General features: G+C 41.7%; 1 protein-coding gene across 9 annotated transcripts in view; it reads right to left on the bottom strand.

Annotated features, from left to right (window-relative positions):
* Positions 1-12,966, bottom strand: part of itpr1b (inositol 1,4,5-trisphosphate receptor, type 1b) — a 542,905-nt gene that overhangs the window by 175,470 nt on the left and 354,469 nt on the right. For all 9 annotated transcript variants that reach the window (XM_072280628.1, XM_072280634.1, XM_072280631.1 and 6 more), the window contains 5 exons: positions 7,290-7,490; positions 5,825-5,935; positions 3,906-4,001; positions 3,705-3,827; positions 1,895-2,002 (listed from right to left, as the gene is read on the bottom strand). In XM_072280628.1, coding sequence (XP_072136729.1) covers positions 1,895-2,002; positions 3,705-3,827; positions 3,906-4,001; positions 5,825-5,935; positions 7,290-7,490 — 639 coding nt within the window. The remainder of the gene's footprint in view (positions 1-1,894; positions 2,003-3,704; positions 3,828-3,905; positions 4,002-5,824; positions 5,936-7,289; positions 7,491-12,966) is intronic.

Raw genomic sequence — 12,966 nt, forward strand, 5'->3', positions numbered from 1 at the left:
ATGATGGAGGACATATGATCAGTAAGTTCACAGATGACATTGAGATGTATTGTTGACAATGTGGACAGTAGTTATGCTACAGGGCAATGAAGTGGTCTGAGAAATTGCAGATGGCGTTTAATCACAATAAATGTGATGAGACACAAGAGATTGCAATGAATGTTGTGATTACTAATAAGGCTGAGGATATATACCATGAATGGTAAAGTCCTTGGAAGTAATGAGAAAGAGAGGCTTGTCCAGATATCCTTGAAGCTAGTAGCACAGGAAGATAATGTGGTTAATAAGGCATATTGCATACTGGTTTTCATTAGTTGGGGCACTGAATACAAGTGCAGGGATGTTAAGCCAAGTTTAAAAATCTTTGGTTAAATCCTAGCTGAATGAGTTAATATAGTTACAGTGGATATATAATGGAAAGGAGATTTTGTGCGTTGGAGAGAGGATTCACCAGGGATTTCTGGAGATGGAGCAATTTGGTTAAGAGGAGAGTCTGGAGAGGCTGGGTCTGTTTTTCCTGGAACCGAGGTTAAAAGGCTGAGGGATGGGGGTTGGTGGGGGCGGGGCGGGGGAACATTAGTGTTACAATTAGCCAAGTGCTATTACAGCACCAGCTGTCATATCAGGGCTCAATTCCTGCCCCTGTCTGCAAGGAGTTTGTGCCTTCTCCTCGTGACCGTGTGGGTTTCCTCCGGGTGCTCCGGTTTCCTCCCACATTCCAAAGATGTACAGTTAGGGGTTAGTGAGTGGCGGGCATGTTACATTAATGCTGGAAGCATGGTAACACTTGCAGGCTGCCCGGCACAATCCTCACTGCTTTGATTTGATGCAAACACCTAACTGTACGTTTCAATGTATATGTGACAAATTAAACTAACCGTCTCTTAGGTAGGCTGCAAAATGTTGTTCCTCTTAGAGGTGAATAAAACAGGAGGATAAAAGATTTAGGGGAAGGAGTAAGATACACAGCAGAAATTTAAAGGGTTTTTCACCCAGACAGTGGCAAGTATCTGGAATGAACAGCTGGAGTGGTGGAAGCAGAGCTGCTGACAGCATTGAAGAACTGTCTAGATGAATCCTTGAACTTCCTTGGCATAGAGGGTTATGAGCCAAGTGCTGAACAACAAGTTTCAATGTAAATTTAGTGGGAATCAGTAGTTTTCAAATATAATATATTAAAGATACATACCATGCTGCTGTACAACACCATGGGGGATTACCCTGGTGATAAAACTAAATGGGAGCTTGGATTCCTGGCCAGAAAAGGCAGCTTTGTATAGGAGCAGCGTTTAACCTTTGCTTGCACAATCATAAAGTGCCTTTTCCTGTTCAAAGTTGCCAAGCAGTTGGCCCTCCTTCCTAATCCTCTCCACCCATCACAACAAACTCTGATTTTGGACTGTTTTAACTCCAATTTGTAGCATTTGATGATTAAAAACAAAAAAAAATTACATCACATTGCCTCCTGCATTTCAAGCAGTGTGGTCATGGGATAGCAGAAGCCTCCTCTTCATCTATTCTATTGCTTTTTGGCCTTTTGTTACAGCTCTTATTTGCCAACTTAGTCAATTATTGCTGCTGTTGAAATGTCACAAGTGAGAGCTAAAGGTTACTGTGTGACTCAAGCCCATCCTGTATTATCTTGCACCACTTCCAAGATAAGATTCCCCCCCACTCCAAAACAAATAATCTTTTGAGTCATAACCACAACCCAACTAGCATGACTTGTCTGATTAGGTTTTATTTTGTGTCTAGACCTTCACCAACCCTTCACTAGAATATTTCTGAACACACGTTGAACATCAGTGCATTCCTCAATACACAACAAGGCTGCAACCAAGGACTTTGCAAGTAAGACGACATCCAGTTATCAATTTATTCCCTGCGGACTGACCTCAATCTGAGCAGTGTGTTTAGCGTAGTACTCCAGAGCTTCATCTCCTTCACCCATTTGACTGCCAGGTTTCAGCATTTGTTGTAGCTCTTTGTTATGACGTGCCAACTGCAAGAGTAAAGTAGATTTAAAGCACAGCAGTTTCTTCCCACAGGCAGTTAATCTGATCAGCCATTCTAGTTAGCCCCCACCCCACCTCTATCTCAGTCACTGCACAGTAAACACCTTAATGCACTTTTCATACTGGTGTTTACATTGGAAATACATACTGGTATTTATGTATATATGCACACTTTCCCACATCTGTACTTCTAAAACTTCATTTTTATATAATTCCTTATCCTATATAATTGTTGAGTGTTGTTGTTCTTGTTGCACATTGCATCAGCAAACCACAGCAATTTCCTAACGCAAGTCAAAGGCATATGGCATACAAAGTAGAGTATTCTGAGTATTGTACTGTCTTGTGAACATATCTTTGGGTTGACGGTGCAGGTCCAAACTTGTCACATCCCTTGGAGCTCCAGTTCAAAAATAACCTGAAATATCTTGTTTTAAAAATGACACGTCTCCTCCATTACCTTTTGACCACTGTTCCTGCACATGTGATCTGCTTATAACCACGTAATAAACTGCTTTATCTGTTGAACCTTGTTACTTTTCTTCAAAAACAATCATTTACCAGTAAATGTACATGGGTAGCTCTGTCATCTCATCTCTTCAGGAAATCTTGGAGATGTCAATCAAAAACAAAAACAAATACACATGCCAGAAACCTAAAATAACAACAAAAATTGCTGGAAATACTCAGGAGGTTAGGTTACACTGGTGGGAAAAGAAACAGCGTTAATGATTCAAGCTGAACACCTTTCAGAATTAAAAAGTACAGTACAGAGTTTCCACGTTGACTGCTATTTTAATTCTCTTTTCAGTTCTGTCTCTGACCCACCAATCTGTGGCCTGCTGTACTGTTACAAGCAGGCCCAGTGCAAACCCAGCTCACGGTTCATCCAACCATATTGCAACCTTGTGGACTGAATTCTACATCAGGTAACTCGTTTTCTGTCTGTGTCAGTTGTCTCACCCATCATAGACGTAGACTGGGAGACTGCTTTGCTGAACATCAACGCTCTGTCCACCAGAAAAGTGGGATCCCCCAGTGGCCACCCATTTAACTTCCACTTCCCTTTCCAACATGTCAATCCATGGCCTCCTCTACTCTCGTGATGAGGCCACACTCAGGTTGGAGGATCACACATCAAATTTGACATCAGGAAGGGCAGCCTTGAGTGTGGCAAGATGCAATGAGCATTTTTCATGGTGATGAAAACTCAAAAGGAATTTTGTCTGTCTTGACATTAGATATTAAACATGCTAGGCAGTAAATTTAAATTACAAGGATCAGACGTTTTTCTCAACTGAAAAATGGAAACAAATTTAGCTTTACAATGAAAACAAAACATGCTGGAAATACTCAACAGGTCAGGTGGCATATTTGGGAAGAGGAAGATACACTAAACATAACAGGTTGAAAGCTCTTCACTCAGTTTCTCTTTCTGTAGACACTGTTGGCAGCATTTTCTCTTTTCATTTCAGATTTCCAGCATCTACATTTTTTAAATTTCCACTTCTTTAATGTCATGTTTAACATATTGGAACACACAAAATATTTTAGAGGCTTAAACAACTAGACAGAAGCTAGCCAACATCCTGTTGTTCTTGCCACTCCCTTCTCTCGAACTAATGTGGACACGCTGCTTTTCTTCCCCATTAACTTTGAGTGAGCTCTTGTTTGATGTCATTATTTTACCTGATGAGCAAGAATGTAAATGTTATGGCCAACATTCCTGGGTGACGCTGCATGATCTTCACCATCTTCTGTTTCCTCAAACTCCACCTCTCCCTGCAGATATGCCTTCTTAATCACCTCCACCTAGGGAATAATTATTTCCATCAACAATCTCTCTTGGAAGGTGGAAAGTAATGTTCAAGAAAAATAAAGACTCCCTACCAGCTCCTTGGGCCTCATGTTGTATAGTATTCTCTCTGCATTTTCACTGTCATGTCTACTTTCCATTATTGCCAGCAGCAGCTTAGAGGCATTATTCTGTTTTTACAAAAAAATCACCACATTAGTGTATAGAAAAGTGACATTTCTTGTAGCAGTCGAACTCTGACAAGAATGATGACATTTTAAGATTACAATCAGATAATTATCAGGTATGGTAAACTTTTCAGCCAATCACTGTTACACCCAAACCAGAGGATTAATTAGTAACTAGCCAAATTGCGAGACTTGTGAATAGATGATAAAAGGTGACCGTTACGAAGACATTGAACATGGAAGAGTGGGGCATTGAGTGTGGGAGTCAGTAAGTCAAGTTGCAGCTATACAAAACTTTGGTTAGACTGCATTTGTAGTAATATCTGCAGTTCTGGTTGCCCCATTACAGGAACGATATAGAGGATTTGGAGAGGGCACAGAAGAGGTACACCAGGAAGCTGCCTATATGAGAGAGGGATTTAACAATAATAAGAGATTTAACAAACTTAGATTGTTTTCTTTGAAGCATCAGAGGATGAGGGGAGATTTAACAGATGTTTGTAAAGTTATGAGAAGCTTAAATAGGGCAGATAGGCAGAGTCTGCTCCCGAGGGTAGGAATGTCAAAAGCCTTAAGGTGGAAGGTTTAAAGGAAATGTGGGTGGCAAGTTCTTTTTTAAAACACACAGCAGATGGTATGTGCACAGAATGCATGGCCAGGGGTATTGGAAGCAGATATGAATGAGGAGATATGAAAGAAGCATTTGGGCAGGAAAATGAACGTGCAGGGAATGGAGTAATATGGATCACATGCAGGCAGAAGGTATTAGTTTAACCTTGCATCATGGCCAACATAGACAAAGTAGGTTCATGGGCCTACTCCTACGGTGTATTGTACTGTTGTATGTTCTTTCTGCATTTGTGCTGACCATGATGCCAAGCCGGAGGTAAGATCTTTACAAAGAGAATGGTGGGTGCGTGGAATGCACTGCCAGGGGTGACGGTAGAGGCAGAAATATTCCGGACATTTAAGAAACTCCTGCATAAAAGAAAAAAAGTGGAGGGCTATGTAGGAGGGATTGATCTTGGAATAGGTTTAAAGGTTGGCACATCATGGACTGAAGGGCCTGTACTGTGCTATAACGATCTTTGTTGTGTTGTGTAAACTAATCCCACCTGCCTGTATTCTTCTATTTCTTGCCTGTTGATATATCTGCCCAAATGCCTCAAATTTTGCTATCATATCTCTTTTTACCACTTCCCTTGGTATTGCGTGCCAGGCACCTTCTGATCGCCGAAGAGTAATGCAACTTTATTTTGCTATGACATAGTTATATTATAATAATGACAATCAAGTATTTCATTTCTCATGCAATTCAATTGCCATCCAGAAGCCCAGTACAAGGATGAGACTGGATGAACTCATTCCCTGGTCATCAGTTCTTCTTCTGCTCTGGCAATCGCTTGGAATCAAGGCAAATTTACTTCCGCTTAGTTTTGTTGAGTTCTAAGGTGGCTAAAGAAACTAATCAGACTAACACTGCCTTGCGTTGTGTGGAAATGCCACCAAGTAATGATCCAGGGCAGGTAAAGTCTGGAGTTGGTTTAGGATTCAGTACAAAAGATGTATAATTGCAGCAGTTGCCATTTTCTAATCACCATATAGTACTCAGTTGTAATGACATCATGGAAACTTGATGGGAGAATACCAGGTTCCTCATACATTAATTTCTACCACAGCCCAATTTCTTCCCTATCAAAGACTAAACAACTTAGCAAAGAGGAATCTAACCCAAGGTTTGCTGGTCTTCCCAGTGGCGCATCTATACCATCAGGAAATAAATTTAAAGTTCAAGTAATCAATTTTGAACTGCCCACCCTGCTTACCTTCAATTCCAGCACAAGGTCCATTCTCTTCTTTCCCAAAGGATTGATATCATTAAGAATTAGTGCAATGATAATGTCTATTCCATTTGATTCATGGGTGGCAATACAGTTCTGTGAAAACAAGTTAAATAAAGTTATTTTAATTATGCTGCTGCTTCCAAGTTAGGGAACAGCAGCTTTGGAAAGCCAAAACATTTATTTAGTGATGTTCCCATTCACAGAAGCAGTATTTAATCGCCCCACATCTGAATACCTGTGGTTTGTAAACTGCCTGCATGAAGATATTTTATGCACCCCAACAGAGGGGATTGAGACAAAAAGTTGTTTAAATCATTTATTGCTGTAGACAGTCTTCTTGCAATTAATTATGGTGTCAGTGGTGATACTCTTCTCTGACTACTGAGGTTGTGGGTGGAACACCTATTCTAGAGGCCCAAGAATAACAAGTAAGCTGTAAAACTTGTTTGAAATATTGAAGATATTGCCGTAATGAATCAGTTTATGTGATCTGATACCATGTTTAAAAAAACAATTATGCATAGAAATAATACCTTTAATTTGCCTTCCTATACGAAGACTGTTAAGACACAAGAGCAAAGTTAGGCCATTCAGCCCCTTAAGCCTGCTCTGCCATTCCAACAAGGCTGAATTGTTATCCCTCTCAACCCAATTCTCCTGCCTTCTCGATGCAACCTTTGACACCCTTACTAATCAAGAACTTATACGCCTTTGCTTAAAATATACCCAATGACTTGGCCTCCACGGGTGTCCAAGCTTACAGGGAGAAGAGATGAGATTCACTATCTCTAGCTAAAAAAATTCCTCCTCATGTCTGTTCTAAAGGGAATTCTTTTTATTCAGAGGCTGTGCCCTGTGGTCACAGATTCTCCCACTACTGGAAACAACCTCTCAACATGCACCTTACATAGGACTTTCAATATTTGGTAGGCTTTGCTGGTTTTGTGCTGTCTGTAACTTCCCCTGTCAGCCACAGTTCCCTCAACCTCCCTTTAGAATGCTGCTTCTACATTGGGATGAAATGATCCTAAATCTTCTGAGTTACCCTTAAATCTGGCCATTGCTGTTCTTCTATCATCCTTGCCAGTGTCCCCTTCCAATGAACTTTGACCAGCTCCTCTCTCATGCCTCTGAGCTTAGCTTTACTCCACTGTAATACTGATATATCTGATTTTAGTTTTTCCCTCTCAAACTGCTGAGTGACTTCTATCGTATTATGATCACTACCTCCAAAGGATTCTGTTACCTTACGCTCTTCCAGAGCACGGTGACAACCTGATTTTCCCAGTCTTCCCATGAGAATTTGTAAACATGCCTCTGTGGATTATAATGAATGTACTGCAACCAGCTCTGGGCCACCAACAAAAAAATGCCTGCTCCACAACAAAAATAAAATCACAAATGACATTCTTTTTCAGCTGCTCCTAGGTATGGCTTGAACATATACCTGGTTCTCATGGCAAGGCCCTTGACAATATTCAGTTAAGCTTTCCAGTGTTTGATTGATGAGGGAAACATTCTTTTCATTGATGTAGAGTCCCAAAAGGCCCAGTCCACCAGTGGTGCTGCCACAGATGCAGTCTAGGAACTGCAGTGTCTCGCAGACCAGGTTATAGTTAGTCTTGTTGTTTTGACATCTCAGGAAGTTCTGAAGTGAAACAAAAAAAAAAGAAAAATATTATTTTCTTGACTTTCTTAATTGATTGCAAGTTATAGCAGGTGCTACGTTTAATTCTTACAGGTTGTTCCTCAATCAAGTTTTCAGATAGATTTTCCAAGCTCAAATTTCAAAGTTATTAATGTGTCACCATATACAACCCTGAGATTCATTTTCTTGCGGGCATTCACACTAAATACAAAGAAACACAATTGGATCAATGAAAACCCACACAGAACAGGACGGACAACCAACCAATGTGCAAAAGTCAACAAACTGTACAAATACAAAAAAAAAGGAAAAAAGAATAAATAAGTAAACTTTGGTTTCAAGTTCCTTGGTATACATATCACCGAAGATCTCACCTGGACGTACACACCAGCTGTGTGGCAAAAAAGCACAACAGCATCTCTTCCACCGCAGATGACTGAAGTAGTTCGGCATGAGTCCCCAAATCCTCAAGACCTTCTGCAGGGGCATGATTGGGAGCATACTGACTGGCTGTATCACTGCCTGGTACGGAAACTGCACCAACCTTGATCATTGGGCACTACAGAGAGTGGTACAGACAGTCCAACGCATCTGTGGATGTGAACTTCCCTCCATTGAGGATATTTACAGCAGCAGGTGCATAAAGGAGGCCTGGAAGATCATCGGGGACACCAGTCTCCCCAACCACAAGCTGTTTCAGCTGTTTCCATCAGGACCAACAGGCTACAGGACAGCTTCTTTCTACAAGCCATTAGACATATAAATTCACATATCTGTACATTGAGACAGAGTCATAATGCAAAGATTTTTACTCCCTCACATTGTGGGACGGTTGTGAGATTTAAATAATTCCAATTAAGTTCAAGAGCCTGAAGGTTGAGGCGTAATAACTGTTCCTGAACTTGGTGATGTGGGTCCTGTGGCTCCTGTTCCTCCTTCCCAAGGGCAGCAGCGAGAAGAGAACATGGCCTGGATGGTGGGCGTCCTTGATGATGGATGCTGCTTTCCTGTGATGGCACTCCTTACGGAAGTGCTCAATTGTGGAGAGGGCTTTATTTGTGAAGTATCCACTACTTTTTGTTCAAGGGCATTGGTGTTTCCATACTAAGCCATGATGCAACCAGTCAATATACTCTCCACAGCGCAGCTATAGAAGTTTGCCAAAGTTTCATATAAGATAGCAAATCTTCTCAACCCTCTAAGTGCTGCCGTTCTTTCTGCATAATGACATTCACATGCTGAACCAACGACAGTTCCTCTGAAATGATAACATCGAGGAATTTAAAGTTGGTGACCCTCTCCACTTCTGATCCCCAGATAAAGAGTGGCTCATGGACATCCTGTTTCCACCTTCAGTAGTCAATAATCAGCTCCTTGATCTTGCCGACACTGCGTGAGAGGTTGTCGATGTGGTACCATGCAGCCAGATATTCTATCTCCCTCCTAGATGCTGATTTATCACCACCTTTGATTTGGCTGTCGCCATCAAATTTAAATATAGCATTGGAGCTGTACATGGCTTCACAGTCGTAAGTATAAAGCAAGTAAAACAAGCCGCTAAGCAGACAGCCTGTGGTGCACCTGTGCTGATGGAGATTGTGGAAGAGATGTTGCCAATCTGTACTGATTAGGGTCTGCAAGTGAGAAAGTTGAGAATCCAGTTGCAGGAGGAGGTGTTGAAGCCAAAATCTTGGAGCTTGTCTATTAGCTTTGAGGGGATGATAGTACTGAATGCCGAGCTGTAGTCCACAAAGGGCATCCTGATGCATGCATCATCACTGTCCAGATGTTGAAGAGTTGAGTGAAGAGCCAATAAGTTGGCATCTGCTATAGATCTGTTGTTACAGAAGGGAAAATAGAGCAGATCCAAATCACTCCTCAAGCAGAAGTTGATAGTTTCATCACCAACCTCTCAAAGCACTTCATCACAGTGGATGCAAGTGCTAGTGGACGACTGTCACTGAGGTAGGTTCCACATCCTTCTTCGACACTGGCATAATTGAAGCTAGCTTGAAGCAGCAGGGCACCTCAGACTGCCACAGCATGAGGTTAAAGATATCAGTGAACATTCCAGCTAATCAATCACACACATCTTCAGTGCTCAGCCATGTACCGCATCTGAGTCAAATGCTTTCTGTGGGTTCACCCTCGTGAAAGATGCTTTCATGTCGGCCTCAGAATTAAATCACAGGGTCATCGGGGGCTGTGGAGCTCGTGAAGTGCCTCCATGTTTTGTCAGTAAAAGCGAGTACAAAGGGCATTGTTGAGCTCATCTTCTATGGGGTAAAAAGTAAACCAATGGTAGATCAGCAAGCTCATTTAAAAGTAAAACCTTGGCAGGGAGAAGTGATAATATAACTCAATATTGTAGCACTTACTTCCGGCTCATTTCTATCCCTTGAGTCAACCAGCGGAGATAATCTGCTCATTAATGGTATCCTGCTCTGCAGAAATTGGCTGCTTAGTTCCTCTACATCACAACAGAGGTGCACTTCATATAGAAAGTCACACAGCACTACCTAAGCAGGTCTTTTGGCCCATCATATCTATGCCGAACTGGTATTCTGCCTAGTCCTATTGAGCTGTACCTATACCACGGCCCTCCACAGCTCTCCCACCAATGTACTTACCCAAATTTTTCTTAAATGTTGTGGCAGGGAGTTCAGTAGTCTTATGACCTGGGGCAGGCAGCTGTTTCCCACCCAAGTAGTTCTTTTCCTAATACTACGGTACCTCCTGTCTGATGGAAGGGGGTCAAAGAGACTGTTGGGTGGTTGGGGGGATCATTGACAATACGAAGGGCCCTGTGTGCGCAGCGCTCCTCGTAAGTATCTCTGATGGGTGGAAGAGAGACTGCGATGATCCCCTCAGCTGTTCTTCCAATGCTTTGTAGGGACTTGTGGTCAGATGCCCTGCAATTCTCATACCAGGCGATGATGCAGCTGGTCAGGACACACTCAATGGTAAAAACTGAGGGGAAGAGGGGGTCTACACACCTCAGTCTCTTCAGGGAGTGGAGATGCGGCTGTGCTTTGTTGACCAAAGAGATGGTGTTGAGGGTCCAGGTCAGGTCATCCATTACATGCACTCCCAGAAACTTTGTGCTCCTAACTCTCTCCACAGAGGAGCCCTGGTTGTGCAGTGAGCAATGGTCAACCTGCACCTTCCTAAAGTCCACGATCTCTTTGATCTTGTCCACAGCGAGACTCAAGTTGCTGTGCTCCAGGTCTAGTTTTGAGTCTAAACTCCAGTTCTAGACTCACCAATGACATGGACATTTTCCCAGGAATGTGGGGCTTGTCAATAAGAACAAGAACACACTCCAGGAGATCTGGGGATAGAAGCAATGATGTCTCATGGAAATGGAAAGGGGCCACAGACAATAATAATGTTGCCTGTGGCCCCATGAACATGATGTTTTTATATACGTATATCAAACTAAACAATATTCATAATAATAAATATTGACAAGACTAAACCATGCAATGCCTTTTTATTCTTGCAATAATTTACAATGCATTAAGTAGTGTTCTATTACATTCCTTAAAGCCAGGATGACTGATGCCACTCATGTGGCCCCATGAAGGTGATGTTTCAGTACTGAAATATAGCTACATGACTCAACAGCAAAAATAATGAAATGGAATGGCTGGGATGTCTGGACCAGAGGTCACTAGCATAAGTAAGGGGTTTGCCACTGAGGATTGAGACAAAGAAATTTCTTTAGCCAGAAGCTGGTAAATCTTGGGAACACCCTACCCAGGACAGCAGTTGAGGCTCAGTAATTCAATACCACAATTGGATATTATGGTAATCAAAATACATGAGATTACCATGGGAACAGACAAGAGGTGAAAGTCTATCATTACCTTGTTGAATGATGGAGTAGTTGTGAAATACTGAATGGCCTTCTTATAACTGTGTTCTAATGCATTGCTTCTCTCCCATGAGATTTCTTGACATGTTCGATATAAATGAGGACAATTTTTAAATTTTAATGTTTTAAACACAAGAGATTCTGCAGATTCTGGAAATTCAGAGTAACACATGCATAAAGTGTTGGAGGAATTCAGCAGGTCAGGTAGCATCTCTGTAACGGGATAATCAATATTTCAGGTTGAGACCCTTTGTCAGGTCCTGATGAAAGGTCTCAGCCCGAAATGTCTTCTCTATTTTGTTCAATAATTTAATTTGGTCTTGATAAGCTGTTGAAACATCTTTATTATTGAGGACTTCATGTTTCATATTGCAACTCTATAATACTGCATGCTCCACTTTTAATAGAGGATCAATCACCAACTGTTATTCCTTGAAACTGTGGTTCTTTACCAGTTTTGCAGGATAAGGCACAACAGTCAGTAATAGAAACTGAATCTGAACAGACACCACAAGAGGAGAAGCTTCTATTTCCACCCTGGCCCCATCTTACTTATCCCTTTCCCATCTTCTCCGCAACATAAAACTAATTGGCTTGCTCTTCCCCAGTTCTGACAATCTGCCTTTAGGCAGAAATATCCTCTTTCAGTGGGTTTGGCCACATCTGCGGAGTGATTGCAGTATTTCCAGTTTCCGATTTTCAATGACCTTTTTCACCCTGTACCCGAGTTAGCATTTTGTGTCCCTTCATATATTTGATTCTTTTAGGTGCCATTTCTTCTTATCACCATCCTGTAGTATTTATGCTGCTTCCTTGCCAGGGGCTCCCCCCGCCCCCACATTCCCTGTCAACACAAGACTGTATAGCAAATAGGAATCTCTTATGCTCTAGGACTTGTGCTGCCCGATTTCCTGACATTTTCCTGTCATTCTTTAAAGTAAGGAATCTGGAGGTATTCACAGAGGAGAGTGATGTATTGAATAATTTGGGGAATAGAGGACTATGGAGATCTGGCACAGAAGAGTCATTGAGACCTGGGCTGATCAGCCAGGATCATACTGAATGACAGGTCAGGTCAGAGGGGATGAATGGCCTGTTCCTGCTCCTATTTTGCTCTTTCCATTATAAATAACATCTTTTTCTCTTTTGGACAAGGACTATTAGCATCAAACACATCCATGTCAGAGTGGCCAGAGGTTGAGTAAAACTCCATCAGGTCAAATCCAGAGTCAAAGAGCACTCATGAAGGCACCTGCAGGTCTATTTAAAAATTCAGATTCTAGAGGTCTAATGCATTGTGAAAATCAGCTCTCCAAGTTTACATTACTTTCATTATCAAAACAGTCCACGTAAAATTTGAATTCCCTATTAGTTTTTGATTATGAAAGAATAATTTGCATTTCATTCCCCAAGGACTACATTTCAATGGGTGATATTTACCGTTATTTATTTTACACTTGTTCCAGAGCAGCATTTTCTGATCAATGAATTAAAATGAAGCCTTTCAATCAGCATCACAGTTGAGTTAGTTGTCTTGGCTTGAAACCCATTCCAAAATCTGGGCAAAAAAATCATTGGCTGAGTGGGCACACATAGCCC

This window comes from Mobula birostris, chromosome 16, assembly GCF_030028105.1.
Source record: "Mobula birostris isolate sMobBir1 chromosome 16, sMobBir1.hap1, whole genome shotgun sequence".
NCBI classification, from domain to species: Eukaryota; Metazoa; Chordata; class Chondrichthyes; order Myliobatiformes; family Myliobatidae; genus Mobula; species Mobula birostris.